At 43.5% G+C, this 21,347-nt stretch overlaps 1 protein-coding gene across 1 annotated transcript; it reads left to right on the top strand.

Annotated features, from left to right (window-relative positions):
* Positions 1-4,802: 4,802 nt before the first annotated feature.
* SH3BP4 (SH3 domain binding protein 4) lies at positions 4,803-20,737 on the top strand. Its single transcript, XM_081866248.1, has 4 exons — positions 4,803-5,068; positions 9,185-11,538; positions 16,313-16,501; positions 17,440-20,737. Exons 1-4 carry the CDS (start codon positions 4,951-4,953, stop codon positions 17,662-17,664), a joined length of 2,886 nt encoding a protein of 961 aa, XP_081722374.1. The 5' UTR covers positions 4,803-4,950; the 3' UTR covers positions 17,665-20,737.
* Positions 20,738-21,347: the final 610 nt, after the last annotated feature.

Consider the following 21,347-nt stretch of genomic DNA (forward strand, 5'->3'; position numbering starts at 1 on the left):
ACTAACCCATTCTCATTTCATAACCATCACAGTCAGCTGTGTCATTAATTGGAGTAATCCGTGTTTCGGTTTGTTCTGGCTTGGCTTTCTCTGTAGATGAGACTTGGACTGCTCTTCGCAGCGAAACTGTTCAGCCTTCTTGTGCCAGTGCAGAGGCGAACAGCTGGCTCTGGCTCCCTGCTACCCACAGTTAAGAGATGGGGGGCCAAGGGCCGCACTCTTGTTTCTCTGGTGCTGCCACAGTAACAGGCATCTCTGCCATGTGAGTGAATTGGTGAAACGTGTAGAGTCAGCTTCCATTTGGGTGTTTGGGAAGCACCATGCAATGAACTTTGACAGGTGCCAGTCACCCGACATAATTGACACCAGATGATTGACAAATGTCTTGTCCCACCCACCTGTCAAAACTGATCTACAGGGTGCAATGAGATAAGGATATGTTTTTCCAAACCAACCAACCCTCCACCCCCACCGCACATGGGTTTTACTTCCTCCCCCTTCTTAGGTATTTGCAGAACAAGATTGGGGGGAGAGGAAACAGTTCAAAATGACAGTTTTAAACTGTCCTTGAGGAATCATAAAACAGTTTCTAGGCAGCTATGGGGTTTGGGGGGGTCTCTGCTTCCAGATCAAAGTCCCAACCCATCTCATGCTATAAATGAAATCTTGCTCACTTTTACAAATGGTCTTTGGGTTGATATGTTGTAGCTTAGCACTACTGTTTAGCTCTGAAATCTTGTTTCTGTTCTACTGTTTTGGTAACAACCAGGTTCCTCTGAAGGCCTCTTGGTGGAGGGTTATTGGTGACGTGCTTCTTCTGCCCTGGACTTCTTGTCTGTCTCTCAAGCAGAGTACAGTGGTACCTCAGGTTAAGTACTTAATTCATTCCGGAGGTCCGTTCTTAACCTGAAACTGTTCTTAACCTGAAGCACCACTTTAGCTAATGGGGCCACCTGCTTCTACCACACGATTTCTGTTCTCATCCTGAAGCAAAGTTCTTAACATGAGGTACTAATTCTGGGTTAGTGGAGTCTGTAACCTGAAGCCTCTGTAACCTGAGGTACCACTGTAACTCTGAAAGGAATGGAGAAGTCCCTGACATTTAGCAGACATAAATCTCTCTTAATTTTTTAACATAAAAATTGAATGATTATCAGTACATTGAATATTTAATGTGGAAGTCAAAGCTACTGGCTCTGCTGCATTAAAAGATCTAAATTATTGCACATAAGATTGTGGTTCTGCAGCCTGAAACTTGTGGGATGGGCTGCCAAATCTTAAATTTTTTTAATACACACTTGTACTGAGAGGAGAACACCCAGGAAAATTGGAAAATTTTGGGTGGGGAAAGTTTTTTCTAAATAGAAAAACTGGAAATTTGGGGGAAATACAAAACCAGAACCTTTTTATGTGGTACATGGTCTTTTAGAATGAGTGATTTATGTATTTTATTAAAGTAGTGGCTTAAAATAATCCTGCTACAAAACTTGAAAACATGGTTTCAAGTTTGCTTCTTTTGAACACAGCTTGTCAATTCAGATGAAATAAACACGCGGAAAACTCACATCTGAAATGGCAATGTCCAGAAACCAGCAGGAAAACATTTCAGCCTGCCAGGTCACTCTGAAAAAAGGAGCTTTGAAGGGAGACGCCAGCATGAAACTGCTGAATTGCCTTTTGAACAGAAACTCAATTCTAGCACCTGCAACTTGAAATGACAAGATTTTTTATTATCCTTCATGTGTTAATTAGCTTACCAATGGCAGGATGTGTGTCTTAACACCAACGCAGCCTTGTTAATCATTGCTGTAACTTGCTTTTACATAATTATTATTTTCTGTCCTTTTTGTTTTCTTCTGACGTCAACTCCATTTCTTCCTTCCCCCATATTCATGCAAGCACTGTGTTTGCATCTATGCCTGCCAATTTATTGCAGTCTGCAGATGAGGACTAGGCCATGTGAAAAATAAATGTGAGATTTATTTGTATTATTTGCTTTGTATTTTTGCAGGGGTGAAACTGGGCTTTCTTTCACCCTGACACACACCTGTGCGGACACACCCACCCCTCAACACATTTGTTCTTAAAGGTGCATATTGCATAAAAAGTAGGCAATATATTTTTTGACATTGTGTCTGTTATGGCATGGGCAGCTTCCAGAGGCTTCAGCTGAACTCAAGATTTGCACTCTAAGGTTTAGAAATATTAAGAAAAACTTTTGCCATAAATTTTTGAAGCTTAAAAGTTTCCCCATGTTTAACTTGTCTTTAAAAGTAACATCCTGACCTCTGCAGCCTAAAACACGGCCAATTCTGAGAAAGGAGGAAAAAAAGGGTGTGCTAATGTTTGTTGTTTGAAAGAAGCTGGGGAAAAGTTAGTCTCTCCAAATAATAAAAAGTAAGTGTGTGTGTGTGTGTGCGCTCGCGCGTAGATCTCCTCAGAGAGTAATAGCTCATTTGAGGAATCCTAAGAACTATTATGACTGTATGACCAAAGAGAAAATGACCGTCCCTTCCAATAAAAGTAAATGGTTTGTCAAAAGTAGAGCTTCCTTGTACAGCAATTGTCTATCTGAGGTTGGGTTTTGACTTGGATTTATTTAGTCAAAGGATCATTAAAAGGCTGTATTTCCATCAGATCAACCAAGACCTTCTGGTTCCCATTTAAAATGTTTTGGTGTGGGTTTTTTTGTATCTTTGAGGATTCCTTTTAATTTTATTTTTGTTTGATTAGTCATTTCAGGAGATGATGCTTTCCTACGTATTAAAAAATAAAGTTTTTTTTTTAAAAAAAAAAACATTTAAAGGAAGCCATCTCTCCCATTCTTATTTCAGACATCATGCTATATTGGTATATCACGATGTTTAGCTGGTGATATATTGCGGTGTTGAAAACCAGATATCGCCCAGCCCTAGTTGGCACTTTGCAAAATAAACTGGAAACATCAGCAAACTATTAATAAAACAAAGCCCTGGTCTTGGAACCGAGGGAGACCCCTTGCATGTGGGAGGCACCTTCACTCTCATGATAGTGTACGGAGCTCCAACCTGAACCCAAAGATGTGCCCCAGTTACACAGAAGCTTCTGCAGGCAAAGGCAGGAGGACGACTGCTGTGGAATTTCCCTGCCCAATAGCAATAGTTTAATCGTGCCAGCATGCCTTTAATAACGCTGACCAGTGCTTCTTTGCTTCTGCTTGCAATTCTTTGGATCCAACTCGTTACCTTTAGTCATTAATACGCATCTAATATCATTGTGGGGGACGCGGGTGGTGCTGTGGGTTAAACCACAGAGCCGAGGGCTTGCCGATCAGAAGGTCTGCGGTTCAAATCCCCGTGACGGGGTGAGCTCCCGTTGCTCAGTCCCTGCTCCTGCCAACCTAGCAGTTCGAAAGTATGTCAGAGTGCAAGTAGATAAATAGGTACCGCTCCGGTGGGAAGGTAAACGGCGTTTCCGTGCGCTGCTCTGTTTCACCAGAAGCAGCTTAGTCATGCTGTACGCCGGCTGTACGCCGGCTTCTTCGGCCAATAAAGCAAGATGAGCGCTGCAGCCCCAGAGTCGGTCATGACTGGACCTAATGGTCAGGGGTCCCTTTACCTTTAATGTCATTGTTACTTAACTGAAACAGGAAATGAATGTTCCTATTCATAAACAAGGACTTAAGTGGAATAATTTTTGTTAAGATATTACATTGCTGATAGTGGTTAAAGGTTTTGACCAGGGGCATCATCACAGCAGTTACTAGGCATAAAAGTAATTGCTGCAACATTTTATGCACCAGTTGGTGCTAGGATACTAAATGTGGGAAACATTTAGGGAGAGCAGTCAAGCACTCTGGCTGAGAAGCACTGGTAGAATAACTACTTTGGGAGTGGCTGTCCACTTGGCTACATAGCTGGTTAACTGTTCACATCCTGGACCAGTTGCTGGAAAATGTGACCATCTATATTTCCTTGTGTTTTCACCTGATGAATTGCATTTCTCTTTTGGATTTTATTTATGCTAAATCTGAGCAGTTGTCTAAATCAAATTGCTGGAAAGACTGATTCAGTAGTGTGAAAAGTATGTGTATTCATGCGAACCTTGCGGAACACCCAAAAGAAATATATCCCATTGGTGGGCTGCTTATTTTGAACTAGGTCGAGTACAGAGAAGGTCCTCTCTAAGGAGGAGAACTCTGTGTCAACATAGCTTAGATTCTTGTAGCCCAAACTTACTCTGCTTAGACGGTAGTTCAGTACAGTCTTGGCCATGTTGAGCACCAGCCAGCAGGATCAGTGGTCAAGGATGAGAGGTGTGGAAGGCCAGCAAGTTCTGGAGGGCTACAGGTTTATTGATTGTTCTACCCTGGCCAAAAGAAAACAGATTGAATAGGAACCATTATGTTGCTTTTGAAAGGTATATTGGTCAAAACCGAAGTCTGCCTCTGGTCGTACTGGATATATATGGGACAGAAAACCTTCTGTACTAGAGTGACTTGAGCAGGTGTTGTAAAGAAAGTTACCCCTTCTTCAACATATTTTAAAGTAAGCAATATGGTACTTTGCAGTGGGGAAACAGGATCCTATAGCCCCCCCAGCTTTTGCCTGATGGCTACATGAATAGCCAAAAGTAGATTATTTGAGTTTCCCCCACCCTTTCTTTGATTATTTGTTGTAGTAAAATAATACACTCAGATGTGTTTTTCAGACTATAAACTTTAGAGTGAAATTGGATAAGTTTTCTACAACAGACTCTCATGTCAAAGTTGGAAATGCTTAAGAGAAACCATGTTGTAACTCTTCCACTCTTTTTCTTTTCAGATTTGTCTCAAGTTGTAAAAAAAACAACCCCCAAAAAACAAATAGCACCCTAAACGCACTGGTAGCTTAAAGCTTCTGAAGAAAAATGGCACAACTCTTGTAGAGAAGATGGCCCACTAGATTCTCAGGGAAGGGCACAAATCTCAAGATGGCAGCCCAGAGGATTCGTGCTGCCAATGCCAGCGGACTCCCACGGTGCAGATCAGAGGGGACACTGATTGACCTGAGTGAAGAATTTTCTGAAACCAGCTTCAGTTCCGTCAAAGGTGAGAGGGTTTTTTGTATGTAAGTTGGAGCACCAAAACTGAAGTGCCTACAAGAGAAGGGAGTCACATCACTAACTCAGTAGTCACCAGTCTTTTCAGACCAGTGGGCATATTTCAAATTGTGAGAGAGCACTGGCAGCACCAGTCACAAGCTAGCAGCTATGGGGCAGGGAGCATGTTATAATACAAAATGGCTACCATGGGGAGCATGGCATAACACCAAATCAGAAAGACAGCCAGCCCGGACAACCTTATGCTTACCATGGAAAGTCAGCTACATCCTGCTGGTCCTGATTGTGGAGATCAGACAGTGTTGATTTTGCGCACGCACACCCACCGATGCTGTTGCTGTGTAACGGCAACAGGGAGCATTCTACAGTACCTGGAAAAACATGCAAGGCAGCCACACCACATTGACTCTCATTGCATAGAAATTGCTTAGTAGGTTTCTGTGCATTTTGCCCCATAACTTTGTGGAAGGAGCAGACACTTCTTTTTTCTTCTTAAAAAATGAAAGCTTAAGAGTTTGGGACCCTTTCCAGGGAGCAGCAGTGGAAATCTTCAGCGGGATTGGTGACCCCTGCCCTAGCTCATGCTTTTTGCTCTTGTAGCTTTGTCTTCCAGATGTGCAGCAGGCAAAGCATGGTGGGTGGGATAAGTGAAAAAGCCCTGTTCTGGTCACTACAAGCCATTTAGCATAAGCTATGGTTGCAAACTCATAGTTTCTGACTCTGATTTGCCAGACTATTGGAAGCAATAGTTTGTCAATCACACACCACACCAAACCATAGTTACGCTTCCTTGACTGTGATTTGATGCATTGTCTGAATTGTGCCTTAAAGTGTCACATGATCCTATTTCTTGATCATGCTACTTACATAATACTTCAAAATATTGTTTTGGAATGAAAAGATTTCTGCATAAATGCTCTTCTAAAAAGTTTTCCAAGAGTTAATACCTTATGTTTAGAATAACTAAGTGTGGCATGGCTTGAAGGAGAAATTTCAGGAGCATCAGCACATTTAGCTGAATTTTTTAATTCCTCATAGGAAATGCTATGGCGGGCAGATTACGATGAAAGTATTGTGTATTGTTTCAGCAGCTATATTTGCTGCATGATTCTGCTTTGGAATTCAGTCAGTGGATACAAGATTGAAATTGACTTAATGGTTACTGAAACTAACCTTGATCCAGAGATGGAAAACTTTGGTTTAGTGAAGCGGCTTTCCTTAGCCACCCGTCCCTGGGGTGGGCAGGGGTGGGCTCTGCTACTGTGTTCGCTTTGTCTTCCCCTCTATCCACAAGAGTGGAAAGAGGATGAATAACTTCACATTACCAGGAGAAGAGATCATCCTGGCATCCTCCACTCAGCATGAAGCACACCCGTTTGTATCCTGCTGTGTGCTTTAAATGTCTCCAACACAAAACACACTTTTTTAGCCCCTCCTGCATTTGCCCCATTAGTGATAAGGCTCCATCTGCAAAACCTGCTGCTTTGCGTATGTGCAGTCACCAAGACCTAATTCTTGCTGAGGCTGCGCCATTTTAGAGTATGGGGCAGGGCTTTCGTGATGACTGAATATTCTGCTGTACAAAAAGGACCTGAACAAGCAGCAGACAGGCATCTCTTTGAGAGACCAGTTTCAGAGCCTGCAGTAAAAGTCTTTGGTTAGTTGCTATCTGCCTGACTTCAGGGGCAGGGTGGCTGGAGAAGACAGCCTGGTGTCATAATATGGGAAAGGTGATCCTTCACTCATCCAGGTCACAAATCATTAGTGATTTATGAACACAATCTTTTGCATTATGCCTGAGAAAATACTGGCAATCAGTGTAGTTGTTCACCTTTTTCACCAGCCAGGTTTTACTGATGGGGATGGGGTGGTAAACAGCTGTTTTGTCTATACTGTCAGTGATTATTAACCTACAGGAAGTAGTAATATGCTAAGATGTTTGCCTTAGAAAGAGGCATTTCCTTTTCATCTACCAACGCCTGAAGCACATTTGGTAGGAATGCAAAAGAGGGTCTTCTCAGTGGCTGCTCCAAACTCTGGAACCCCTTACCCAGAGAAGCCTGGCTAGCTCCTTCTCTGGTAATGTTCTGCTGACAACAGATGGGCATTTTTATTTAAACAGAGTGCAGGCCTCTTAACTGGTTTTGATTTTTACTGGTGCCCTGCAAGCTTTGTTTATTATTATTATTATTATTATTATTATTATTATTATTATTATTACCTTCTATACCACCCTTCACTCGAGGATCGCCAGGAAGTTTACAATATAAAAATACAAAAATGCATAACATAGTAATGAACAGAAAAAACAGTGCCCCCCCAGTATATGCCCTCCCAATGTCTGAGTGGGTATCCAAATGAAGTTGGTGTTTATATGAAGTATGTTCAATTCCAGCAAGGGCATTAAGGTCTTCATAATAGATGTTGAACATTTATCCTTCCATGCTTGGAGTGGAGGGTGTGTGTGATCCTACACATGTGCATAGATGATCATTAGGATGCTATTTATGTGGCTTCCCAAAGCCAGCACACTGCATGGGCATGCAAGGATTGACATATGTACAGGGTCATTACACACAATGCTCTTTAAGCCAGCAATACTTTTAATTCCAGTTTCTACCATGAGGAGCCATCTGTATAGGATGTGATGTGTGAATTGGCCTTAAGGTCTGGTTTTCTTTGAAACTGGACCCTACATTCAGCCACCTATGAGAGTGTTTCCTTACTGATTTATTGTATTGTGTCTGTATTGTGGTTGGCCACCTTGAATGTTATCTGGTGGAAAGTTGGGATAGAGATTTAATATATAAACAAATGTGGACATTTGGACTGGGTGACTTTAGGGTTCCTTTAGGCCCCAAGATTAATGCACTGTCTCCTTTAATATGCTCAGACGGTGATTATCTAGTAACCCAGATTTGTGTGCATTAAGACCTCTAAGCTTCTCAGCCGCAGATTAGTATCTTCATTTCTCCCTACTCATTTACATCAGCTCTGCTTTGGTTTGCCCTGCTCAGCAGTTATCTTCCTTAAGAATCATGGATGCAAAGCATTCCTTAAGTGTGACTTTCCCCCTTGTCTAAGTTACCTTGAAGCATTAACGTTCTTATCATGCAGCAGCTTCCTCCCATTGTACGTGGTGTTCTGAGCCTTCTTCGGCAATGATATAACACTTTGCCTCTTTGCTATAAGATTTAATTCCACTTAAGATTCAGCAACGTGGAATCTCATATTTTGTTTTTCCTTTGAATTTATTACTGTGAGCCTTGGAGATCAGGCCATCTCACTACTGAATGTGTAAGCCTTCCTGTATGGACAAATTATCTTCCATGACTTGGATAAAATTTGCACTACCATTAAGTCTCTGTTAACTCTTTCCAACCTGGAGCAACCTGCATTTCAGTACTGGAGAATGTGGAAGAATGTGAATGTGGATGGGTCCCTCAGGTTTCTGCCAGACCTTCACCTATGCAGCTGTTTGTTTAGATTTGGCTCTTGCTAGCCTGGAATTGGATTTGCAAGTTAATGAGGCAGTTGTTTTAAAAAATAACTATCTGATACAGGAGTAACCTGATGCTTGCAAATGCTTGTACAACAAATACTAGTTAAAGCCTTGTATAACAAAGCTGAATCAGTTCATGGCCAATGTCATTCTCAATCAACTTCTTTTCCCATTGTTGTGTGCCACAGCCCACATTTAGCACAGCGTCTCCTTGTGGATCTAGTGTTGAATTTGCCCACACATTAATCTCCAAATCTGCAAGTTGTTAACTCACCCATATCACACCCTTTCCCCAATAGAGATTTACAGTGCAATGTATGCACATCTATTCATGTCTACTCAGAAATGAGCCCCATTGAGATCAACAAGGCTTACTCCTAGTTAAACTTGGTATAAGATTGCAGCCTTAGTCTCTAATGATGCAGAATCCATTAATCTCTTGAAAAATAATGTGTGTGTGTGTGTGTGTGTGTGTGTGTGTTTATGCGTGCAAATATCCTGATTCAAAGTACAAGCAAAAGAGCTACGTTATAATTGTGCAATGTTGGTAGATGGTTGTTATCACCTGCAGTTGCTCACTATGTTCTGCTTTTTGATTTGCAGTGCCTTCTCCTAGTGCCTTGATGATAGACAATCCTACGTCATTTGGAAATGCAAAGGAAGTTGTAGCAATTAAAGACTACTGCCCCAACAATTTCACCACCTTGAAGTTCTCCAAGGGTGACCACCTTTATGTCTTAGATACCTCAGGAGGTGAGTGGTGGTATGCTCACAACACCACAGAGATGGGCTATATCCCGTCCTCCTACGTTCAGCCTGTAAACTACCGGAACTCTTCATTGACGGACAGTGGAATGATAGACCATCTGCTGGAAAGCTCTGATGAGGGAGCCAAGGAGCTTGACCTGCTTGGAGACTGGACGGATTTAAACCTGAGCTTAGCCAAAAACAACCCTTTTATGAATAACATGCAGACTAACCCTTTTCTGAATGGGAATTTGCAGATAATGCCTGATAGGAACAAGGATTGCTCCCACCAAACCACTGTGGATTTGTTGCTGTTTGACACAGGGGTGCCCACCTTCACAGGGTCAAGTTCTGCAACTGACAGCAGCCTAGGTAACCATCTTGATGAGGGTCCATCGATGAATGGATTTGAGTTTGAGCAGCCAAGCAGGCGGGACAATCCTTTTTTCAGAAGCAAGCGCTCCTACAGTTTATCAGAGCTCTCCGTACTCCAGGCAAAGTCAGAAAACCCAGAATCCTCGGGCTTCTTCACAGGGTTGAAATCTCCTACCCCGGAGGAATTCCAGAGCAGAGAAGACTTCAGAGCTGCATGGCTGAACCATCGAAAATTAGCAAGGTCTTGCCATGACCTGGATCTGCTGGGCCAGAACCCTGGTTGGGGTCAGACGCAACCTGTGGAGACCAACATCGTTTGCAAGCTAGATAGTTCTGGGGGAGCAGTTCAGCTTCCAGATACAAATATTAACATGCGTCTTCCTGAAGGGCATGTGGGTGCTGGCGACACACAACAAATCTCCATGAAGGCTCTTTTGGATCCTCCACTTGAGCTCAACAGTGACAAATGCAGCACCATCAGCCCTGTACTAGAGATTAAGCTGAGCAACATGGAAACCAGAACCCCCATCCTGCTGGAGATGAAAATTTCAGCGGAAGTGAAGAATGACCCAGTGAGCAAGAGTTTGGTGGGAGTGCAGTGCCTGCGCAGCGACATGAAGGATGGTCCATACACACCGGTGCGACTTGGCTGTTGCTATGGAGACACCATCCAGGTTCAGCTGGAAAACCTGGAGCCTTGCATGTACATAGCCATTGTGGCCCAGGGACAGAACATTCTATATCCTTACACTGTCTGGGATTACATTAGTAAAAAAATCACAGTTGGAGTCTATGGGCCAAAGCACATACACCCTTCTTTTAAAACTGTGGTGGCCATCTTTGGACATGATTGTGCCCCCAAGACTCTGTTGGTGAATGAAGTCACACGTCATGCACATTGTACATCGGCAGTGGCGCTGCAGTTGTGGGGGAAGCACCAGTTCACCTTAGCGAGGCCGCAAGACCTAAAGCTGTGCATGTTTTCAAACATGACTAACTATGAGGTAAGAGCCAGCGAGCAGGCAAAAATCGTGAGGGGCTTCCAGATGAAACTGGGCAAAGTCAGCCGCCTCATATTCCCCATCATGTCACACGATCCCAACGAACTGTATGACTTCACCCTGAGAATACAAGTCAAGGATGCTAAGGATGCCATATTGACTCAGTTCTGTGTCCAAACACCACAGCCTCCTCCCAAAAGTGCTATCAGGTCAACTGGGCAGCGAAGGTTCCTGAAAAAAAATGAAGTGGGGAAAATAATCCTGTCTCCTCTTGCAACCACCAGCAAATACCCTGTCTTCCAGGATCGGATAGTGGCAAGCTTAAAATATGGGAAACTACTGAAAACTGTAGTGCGGCAAAACAAAAACCATTATCTCTTGGAATATAAGAAAGGGGATGCCATAGCCTTGCTAAGTGAGGAGAAAATCAAGTTGAAAGGTCAACTTTGGACAAAAGAATGGTACATTGGTTATTATCAGGGTAAAATTGGCCTTGTCCATACCAAAAATGTTTTAGTTGTTGGGAAAGCCAAGCCGAATTATTTCTCTGGGCCCGAGCTCACCACGAGTATGTTGCTGGAGCAAATCCTGCGGCCTTGTAAGTTTCTCACCTATATCTATGCTTCAGTAAGGACTTTGCTCATGGAAAACATTAGCAGCTGGCGTGCGTTTGCAGATGCTCTGGGATACAGCAACTTGCCACTTGTTTTCTTCTGTCGAGCAGAGCTGGACAGTGAGCCAGAATGTGTGGCTTCTGTGCTGGAGAAACTGAAAGAAGACTGTAATAATTCCGACAGTAAGGATAGGAAATCTTTCCAGAAGGAACTGATGTCAGTAAGTATTCTGGTTATTGGAAGTATTAAATCAGGAATGGTCACCTGGTTTCCAGCATTCTGTTGTGTTAAGAGCTCCCCTGAACAGGCTGCGGGGAAAATAACTAAGGCTGTGAAAGCTGCTGCTTGTTTTTAGCCCAATTGAGCACCAAAACCAGCTCCTCTTCACTGTTGCCATATATTTAAGTACCACCCAGGTGCTTCTCAAGAAACCAGGGTGCCTGAGGTAATGGCTGAGCATCCCCTTGTACATTACACCTATTGATAGCACAATCCAAACAATGTTATTATGATGAATTCAACAGAACTTACTTCCAGGTAAATAAGTTTAGGATTGCAGCCTTGACTGTGTTAGGCTGCAGACCTAAACTTGGAAGTAGCTACCATTAAGATAAAGGGGGCTTACTTAGGAGTAATCATGATTAGGCTTGGCTGCTATCCATTCTGTTTTCAATGACTGAAGTGCAAATACATGGCATTGTACAATGTGCATTTCCTTGCCATTTTTATAAACGTATCTCAGGTGATTAAATCAAGAGACAATCACAGAAAAATCTTTGACTGGATCCCTTTCCCAGCTCAGAGGTGCATTTTTAGATTAAGTAACCACAGGTAAATTTCATCTTTGGGTTGTATCCCCCTCCGAAATTGCTCATTAAAACTTTGATTCAGTGAGCAAGGAAGTTCGCTGCAACTGACAAATTGAAAGCCAGGTCTCTCGGGATTTGGGCCTTCTTAATAAAAGTGCTACTTTTTTTCATTAAGTAAAAATGACCTTCCAGAAATCCATCTTGTGGAACCAGCTATTTAATTATTGTACTTCTCAAGAGTATAGAAAACTTTGTGTGCTCAGGGAAGTGTTACACAGTAGTTACCCTCATTTAAAGCTGCAATCAAGCTGCCCCCTTTTTAAAAAAGAATGTTTAAAGGAAACTGAATTGAACACCCAGCGTCTAAAACCATGATGCACAACACATGTCATACACACAATACATGTTGATTGGTTTAATTCCTACAAGAATTCTACCTTAATGATGAAAGCTCTTTTAGAAGATGCTATAAAGTGATGGTTGCCTGAAGGGGAATCCTTTGGTTAAGCTGCTGTGATACAGAATGATGAGGAAGGAAGGAAGTGGGTGTTCAGTAAGGAGTGTGAGCAAAGGACAAGACAGGAGGGAGCCGGCTCTGCTTTGCCAGTGGGAGTAGCGCAAAAGTTTGCAAAGGCATGATGGTTGTATAGCACCATCAACGCAAATGAATTATCAGATTACCTGGATATTCTCCTTGATTTGGCAGGATGTTAAGAAGTGTACAAATAGGGGTTGTAAACTGGAAGATACAGTGGTACCTCAGGTTAAGTACTTAATTCATTCCAGAGGTCTGTTCTTAACCTGAAACTGTTCTTAACCTGAAGCACCACTTTAGCTAATGGGGCCTCCTGCTGCCACTGCACTGCTGCCACACGATTTCTGTTCTCATCCTGAAGCAAAGTTCTTAACCCAAGGTACTATTTCTGGGTTAGTGGAGTCTGTAACCTGAAGCGTATGTAACCCGAGGTACCACTGTACTACTTATGCCTGCTGGGAAATCAACTGTTGGAGTTCATGGGGGAGGAAATGCTCTAGAAAGTCAGAGGATGAGTTGGTTGCCCATGGGCTATAGGCCTGTGAAGCAGAGCAAGAGCAGGGCAAACTCTTTCAATGGAGTTAGGGGACCCCCCCCCCAAATAGGGCTCATTTCAGGCTTGTTTTTGGAGTTTGGGGGAACATGTAGGAGGCAGCAGGTCTGCCTTAATAAGATTAACTTCCAGCTCCCATCATTTCATACTGAGACATAAGTGTGTGGTGCCCTGACTATCACTCAGCTTTAAATGGCTTGGGGGAAAATACTTAGTGGGGAGAGAATCCACTTTGTTTAAGAATTGAGGGCCCTTGCAATGGTCCTACCATGCCTAATATGTCCATACCAAAAAAAAAGTTCCTTGGTGCAGAAACTTGCTATCACTCCACTACCTATAAGCTACTTAATATCCAATCACCTATTTGGAAATGAAAGTTTGCCCACTTTTGAGGCATTATCTAAATCAGTGTTTCCCAACCGGTGTTCCGCGGCACACTAGTGTGCCGCGAGACGTTGCCTGGTGTGCCGTGGGAGGGAGGCTGGCGAGTCGGGCGGCGAGAGGCGGGGCGGCGGCGGCGAGCACACGCGGGGCGGGGAGCGAGCTCCCTCCCACATCCCATCGCCCCGTGCTCCGCGCTGTTGTAGGCCAGCCCTGCGCACCCGGGGGACCTCCCCCCGAGAGCGCAAGGCTTGCGGGCGTCAGCTGGCAGCGCGGAGCACGGGGCGCCCTTCGGAGGACGCCCCGTGCTCCGCGCTGGTGTTGGCCAGCCTTGCGCACCCGGGGGATCTCCCCCCAGGAGCGCAAGGCTTGCGGGCGGCAGCTGGCAGCGCGGAGCACGGGGCGCCCTTCGGAGGACGCCCCGTGCTCCGCGCTCGTGTTGGCAAGCCTTGCGCACCCGGGGGGCGCATGGGGCGCCCTGAAACAGAGGGTTCCCCATGCTGCGGACTGTAGCCTGCCGCCGGACGCGCGGGGCGCCCTGAAGCAGAGCGCCCCTCGCGCCAGGCAGACATGGGCCAGCCCCACAAGCTCGGGGGACAGCGGGGAGGCGCAGCACCGCCATCCCACTGTTCCCCGACCTGGTTTTTTTGGGGGGGAAATAAAGGAAAAAAAAATTTCCTTTATTTCCCCCCTCAAAAAAGTAGGTGCGTCCTATGGGACGGAGCGTCCTATGGGACGAAAAATACGGTTCTTACTATTTCATAATAAAGTAATTATAAAATACTTTCTTTGTGTTTATTTGATTCCTATTAAAGAGAGTTACTTTATATATAGTCAATATAGGCACAGAGTTAATTTTTTAAACATTTTCTAATGGTGGTGTGCCTCGAGATTTTTTTCATGAAACAAGTGTGCCTTTGCCCAAAAAAGGTTGGGAAACACTGATCTAAATATTGAAGAGTACATACATTTGAATTACATTCTTCCGGCACTTCTTTTGAAGTGTGACGTTTGAATTTAAAGTATTCTTCTATGGTATGCAGCCTGCTGCTTTGGTGTAAAGCAGGAACTTCAGTAAATGCTAAGGAAGAGCATTGTTACTACTGTGGAGTAATAGCCAAGTGCCAGGCAAGTGGTCACTTTAGAGCACAGCCTCTTTCCCCGCAGAAATTGAAATAGTACAATTAGGAGGAATTAAAACTCCTGTTGTCAAATTTGCTAATCCCAGCAGGAGTGTAGTAATCACTTTTAAGAGCATGTGGGCTATAATGTAATTAATGCACATTATTGAAGGCCAGACCACAGGGATTCTCCTGTCTATGCTGCATATCCTAGTGCACACGCTAGTTTTGCAGTGCCTTTGCACACACGTAATTAAAATAGGATATTTACATTTAATTTAATGGAATAGCAAGGTCCTAGAATAGAATATCAGAATTGTAGAGTTGAAAGGGACTCCGAGGGTCGTCTAGTCCAACCCCTGGAATGCAGGAATCTCAGTTAAACCATCCATGACAGATGACCATCCAACCTCTGCCTAAAAACCTCCAGTGAAGGAGAGTCTGTTCCACTGTGCATCAGCTCTTACCATCAGCGGTTCAGTTGGAATCTCCTTTCGTGTAACTTGAAGCCATTGGTTCAGGTTCTACCATCTGGAGCAGAAGAAAGCAAGCTTGCTCCGTCTTCCATGTGACAGCCATTTGACAGTTATCATATCTGTTTGACAGTGGAACAGACTCCCTCAAGTGTTATGAGGTTTTTAAGCAGAGGTTGGATACCATCTGTCATGGATGTTTAGTTGAGATTCTTGCATTGCAGGAGATGGACTAGACGATGCTTGGGGCTTTCCAACTCTACGATTCTATGATTCTATCTTCTCTCAGTCTTCTGTTTTCCAGGCTAAACACACTCAACTCCCTCAACTGTTCCTCATTAGGCTTGGTTTCCAGACCTTTGAACATCTTAGTTACACACTTCTATTTTGCTTGGCTTAAGAACTAAACATTACCTGAACGTACTCCTGTTTGGAGTATCTATATACCGTATTTTTCGCACCAAGGGAAAATGTGTGTGCGTCCTATGGAGCGAATGCAGGGGGGAGGCAGGCGGGAAAAGCCCCCAAGAGCTGCACACAAGCTTCGTGCGCTCTTGCAGGCTTTTCCCCAGGAGGGAGAAGGGACTGACTGGCCGCATCAGTCCCTTCTCCCACCTCCCAGGAAAGCCAGGAGAAGCCGCGATCTCTTTAAAGGGGTTGCGCGGCTTATGCGGGCTTTTGGGAGATGTGAGGGAATCCCCCCCACGTCCCAGTAAAGCCAGGAAAGCCCTGCGTAGCGTCTCCCGGCAAGGAGAGGCTGCACGGGGCTAAAGGGGAAGCCAAAACATCGAGCGGGATCCATCCTGCCCCCTGCCTTGGCTTGTGCCATAGCCGTGCACAACCCCTCCGGCAGGGAGAGGTTGTGCGCAGCCTGTACGCTGCTCTTTGGGGCTGGGGGGGGAAAAGATTTTTTTTCTTGATCCCGCCCCCCTAAAAACTGGGTGTGCCCTATGGTCTGGTGCGCCCTATGGTGCGAAAAATACAGTAACCAGACAGAGAGGGGAATATAAATATAAAATAGTAGTGGTTTTTCTCTATCTTCTGATCTCCTACAGAAATGGCCTGATGCTCCAGTGAGGTTGGGTGTCCATGGCTAACTTGACTTGTTCTGCATTCCTTCAGGCCTTGCTGAAAATGGACTGCCAGGGCTTGGTTGTGAGGCTAATTCAGGATTTTGTGCTTCTGACTACGGCTGTGGAAGTGGCCCAGCGCTGGAGAGAGCTTGCTGAGAAACTGGCCAAGGTCTCCAAGCAACAGATGGATGCTTATGAAGCCCCCCATCGAGACAAGAACGGAGCTGTAGATAGTGAGGTAAGAAAGCTTTCATGTAATACATTCTGGGTTTTGCTGGATGGTTCACTCGGCAATATAGGTTGGAAAAACAGTTTGCTATTATGTCCAGCTCCCTTTCTGATCTTGAATGATGACAAAAGAGCACAGCAATTTGTTGCATGTTTGCTGTGGTAAAAAAAGTGGCCACACAGGAAGAAATGCATTCTGCCTTGAGTGTTATTCCTCTTCCATGGTCTTGCAATTGTTGTATTTATCGCAAAAAGGTATCAAAGTGAAATGGCTCGCCCTTCCTGATACTTACAATCTGAATGCTGGCCACCCTCTGATTTAATCTGTTTTCCATGTTCACATTTAGCTGGAGTGGTTCAACAGAACAGGGAAAGTTGGCGCAGACAAGCACTGGTGTTTCTTTCCGTCCAGCTAACTATTGCCTCTATTTGTAATGTTGAAAGAGTTATTGAAAACCCTTCAGTACTTACAATAATACCAAGCCATTTGTCAGCTGAAAATTTGAGTCAGACCCAAATTTGCAGCACACTAAGCATCTAATTTGACAGCAGTATTTCTGGACTTAGTGTGCTGTGACTGAGACCGTTTCCTTATTCTGTCCTCTAGCGTTTGGTTTTGCAGGAAACCCTTTAATAAAAAGAAATGTAGCTTAGCCTGCTCAGTATTTCTCATAAATTTGTTCTGATATGGTTTATTCTAGGACTGAAATTCCTGCCTTTCTTTTGGTCTAGTTCTCATTGAAGTCGCAGCTAGTGTCAAGGCTGTGCCACTTCAGCTTGTATGTGTTGATTCACATGGATGAATATCTTAGGTATATATTTCAGGATTTTTATCCCACGTGTGGTCCAGTTATAAGAATGAGACAGCCCTTTGGTTTGGCTGACATAAATCCTAACGGCAGAGGGGTCTTGTATACTGTGTTAATGCTGGTTTCTTGTCTTTGGCAGGCAATGTGGAAACCAGCGTATGACTTTATGCTCACATGGAGCAATCAGATGGGAGACAGTTATCGCGATGTGACACAAGAGCTGCACATTGGCCTTGACAAGATGAAAAATCCCATCACAAAACGCTGGAAGCATCTCACTGGAACACTAATTTTAGTCAACTCCCTGGAGATTTTGAGGGCATCTGCCTTCAGCCCACAAGACCATGATGACTATGCTATATGAAGGGGAGCCCTAACTTCTTGATGCTTCTTATTTGTATGTTTTTAACTAAAACACAGTGGGAAGACACTTCTGCAAAGCCAAAGTTTTGAGCAATAGTCTCTGTGCTCAGACTGCAAACTTCTTACTGTTGCTTCTCCCTGGCGCAGAAGACACTCAAGACTCATGTTTTCTATGCTCTGTGGTTGACAGCTTTTCTTAATTTGTAACGTTTAAAATGGAACTTTTTTAGGCATTTGCAGATATCAGCCTTGAAAGTTGAAATTACTTTGGAGAGCTACCATTTCTGTGTAACATGAAACACATTTTTGCCCCCTTTAAAACTATCATTCCTCAATGAGTCGTTGATATGCATTAAAGTGAAGCACAGTCAGGCATCTTGCAAGCATTTGCAATTTCTAATGTGCCGCTCTGAAAACAGTTTATACATTAGTGTGCTAACACGCCCCCTCCCCCATCCAGTGATCCTCTCAGTCTTATCACGACTCTCCATGGTTCACTTTTATGTACACCTTTTTGTAAGGAAGAAAAAGCACACTTCCTCCCCCACCCCCACTGAAGTGATTTTGTTACCTAAAATTTAGGACTATGCGCTAGTGCCCAAGCTGCTTCAGATCCATGATTAGAAATAACTAGAAACAATTTCAGATTATAGGACTGATCCATCCCCTTTCACATTTTAGAAAATTGTAATGGATACCATTTATGGTCAAATAGCATTTCACAGGTTCATGCACTAATAGTAGTGTCTTGACCATCTCTGCTGGCAGGTGACTGTCACCAGAAGTTTACATTGTATTATTTTAAATGCAGAAACAAGTATTCGATAGTGGTTCTTAAGTGTGCCATTGATTAAGCTGAAGTTTTAGGATTAGTTCTTTCGAGGGTCATTGCCCTGTGCTGAGGCTGCAACACTTGAAATTCACATGACTGGATGTGTCCACACATTCTCTGGATGCAGAAAACTGGCTCCTCAAAGGGAAGCCTATAGTCCGTTCCCCCTCCCCATAACACATAGAGCAGCCGTCTGCAACCTCCAAAGGTTCTTGAGCTCCATCAGCCTTAGTGTGCATAGGGATGATGGCAGTATAGCCTCAAACATCTGGAGGACCACAAGTTGTGAAGAGCATACTTACCATGTGAGGCCCTGCATGCAGTCTGAAGTATTTTCAGCCTAGACACATATTCCACCTTAAGTAAGAACTAGACCTACCTCTGATCAGGTGCCTAGTTGGTCACTCAGAAATGCTTGACTTGACAGCACTCTCTCATTGTGTTCCCAAGGGTATTCTGTTCATTTATTAGCCCTTAGGTCACTCGGATTCACCTTATGTGCTATATGAGCATTCAAGAGCTGAAATGACACCACCTCTGTGATGTCATGTACCATATAAAGCTATAGAAAGAAGTCTAGTTGTACAACTTTCAAATGAAGGTTTTGTGAAGCCCTTTAAGTCTACCTCTACATTCCAAAATACTTCATGTGGGAAGTGTTTTCATTTTTTCTAGTGTGTGAATTGGTTTTTTGCACAAGAGATTTTCATAACACATTTACTAAATTTCCCAAGGCACTGTTCAAATGTTGAATATTAAAGGAACGTGATCACTATTAGTAATGTTTTAAACCTGTTTTCCCATTTTAGAAACATGTCACAGCTTTGTTCTTTGGAACAAGCTGACCTTTTAAGCAACTTGGGTTATACAACACAACTTTCCTATCAACAGTTCCAGAATTTGAAGAAAGCATGATCCAAGCTTGTTGGAAAGGTGTTCCTATTGTTTGCGTACATGTTTAATTAGTGAGGAAAGTGCTTGTCATTTATTTGCTTTCTTAGCCGGCTCCTTTTAAATGGCCTCCCTACGTACTTTCCTACTCTGTCTAATGAAAAGCACCTTAAACTTGGGGTTTTGTTGCAAGAGATTGAAGCAGATTCCTATGCAAGTGTTCACATCACATGTTTGAAGTTGGTTAGGCTAGTGGTATTATCCCGTGCTCATGGAAGCATTTTTCCAAAGCATGCCTGTTTTTCTCTCTTGACAAAACCAGAATCTGCACATGATCCTGAGTAGCATGTTTGAGTGTAGGGAAGGAAAAACAGCCCCCCTTGTATTGTAGCCCATACAAAAATATGATGCAAGATGGCAAGCCAGAGCATTAAGAGTAAAATATTTTTAATTGGGCTGGGGGTGGGGCTTCTCTTTCATTGTGATATTTTTCAGAAATAAAACAAGTCCGTGGAATGGTTAGTCTCTCTCTAGATACACGGAAACCTGAGGGGAATATATTGCACATGATAGTCTAGGCTCCCCACAGATGGATGGGGATGTGAGAATGCAGGCCCCCTCCTGTGTATAAATGTTCTCACTGTATGTGCGCAATCACTGAGCGAATGATAATGTGTTCAGGGTAGCCTTATTCTGACCTGCCTCTGTGCCAGACGCGTTTCATCCATGAAACTTGGTTACAGTGATTGTGGACTCTACAGATTCAGTCACAGAGTTAGTTTGTACTTCTGTGTCTTGTAAGAGCAGAATCGAGCCACAGCAATGAGATTTTAATCAGTTTTAACAGTGGGAGTTTAAAGCTGGCTATTGGGGGAGATTTCATTTCCATAAATTGGATGAAATATTCCATGAAATATTTTTTTTTGGGGGGGGGGAGGCAGGGAAATGGTCTGGTTTGCCTTTTTCTGCCATTTTTATCAAACTACCTCAGGTCTTACACACTTTTTCATGTTTGGACTTAAAGTCTAAAAGCTCCCCTGGATGATTAGTACACACCACCAACACCTACACTATGGAGAATTATCAAATCACAACAGCAGCTTTTCTAGATTAGTTTGATGCAATTGCTGCATGACTGATTTTCTGTTTTGACTAAAAAAAAAGTCAGGTCCTAGCACATAGTTGGAGTGGTTTGTATGTTCAGCCAAATGCCTTTCACTCAAAGTATGTCCTTACATTGTAAGCTTGCTTTGGATTTTACATTAATACACTGTACAAGTAGTTTGTTGTACATTTTTTTAAATAAAAAAAACTTGTCAAAACTACAATTAAAGCAGATATTTGAACACTGCTTTGTTTCAGTGTGATTCATTTTGGGGGAGCTTGACTCAGACTTTTGTGTGTTTGTGCTTTGAAGCAATGACCACTCTGCATATTCTCATTGAACTGTCACCTCAGATGTAGATTTTAGTCATTGTGAAGGCTGGAATAAAAACTATTGCAGAGACCCTTTCTGGGGTGGTGTCAGGTTCTCACCAGAACTGAATGGGCTCAGATGTTCCAATTCCCACCTGAAAGCTTTCTTCCCATAGCATCAAGAAATATACCCAAGAAGTATGACTTAAATCAATAGGAACAAACATTCATTGAACAGGTAACTTCCTCTGGGTCAGGCGCAGCAGTTCAACGCCACTGCTTACAACTTTGAGCTCATTTCCAAAAACAAGGCATGCCAGACTAATCTCATTTCCTTTTTTGATAAGAGTTACAAGCTTGGTGGGTGTGGGGGAATGCTGTGGGCGTGGTTATCTTGATTTCAGTAAGGCTTTTGACGAAATCCTGTATGATATTCTTGCAGAGAAGCTGGTAAGATGTGGACTGGATGAGATAACGGTTAGGTGGATTGTAGCTGGTTGACTGACCACCCAAAGAGTGACAACCCTCATCCTGGGAAAGTGACA

This window comes from Podarcis erhardii, assembly GCF_964252035.2.
Source record: "Podarcis erhardii genome assembly, chromosome: 1".
NCBI classification, from domain to species: Eukaryota; Metazoa; Chordata; class Lepidosauria; order Squamata; family Lacertidae; genus Podarcis; species Podarcis erhardii.

What these genes read in the sequence shown, in the direction of transcription:
- SH3BP4 (XM_081866248.1), top strand. Translation starts at nt 4,951, where the DNA reads ATGGCAGCCCAGAGGATTCGTGCTGCCAATGCCAGCGGACTCCCACGG. An exon ending in TCCAGAAGGAACTGATGTCA is followed by an intron (nt 11,539 to 16,312) that starts GTAAGTATTCTG and finishes GCATTCCTTCAG; the next exon opens with GCCTTGCTGAAAATGGACTG. An exon ending in ACGGAGCTGTAGATAGTGAG is followed by an intron (nt 16,502 to 17,439) that starts GTAAGAAAGCTT and finishes TGTCTTTGGCAG; the next exon opens with GCAATGTGGAAACCAGCGTA.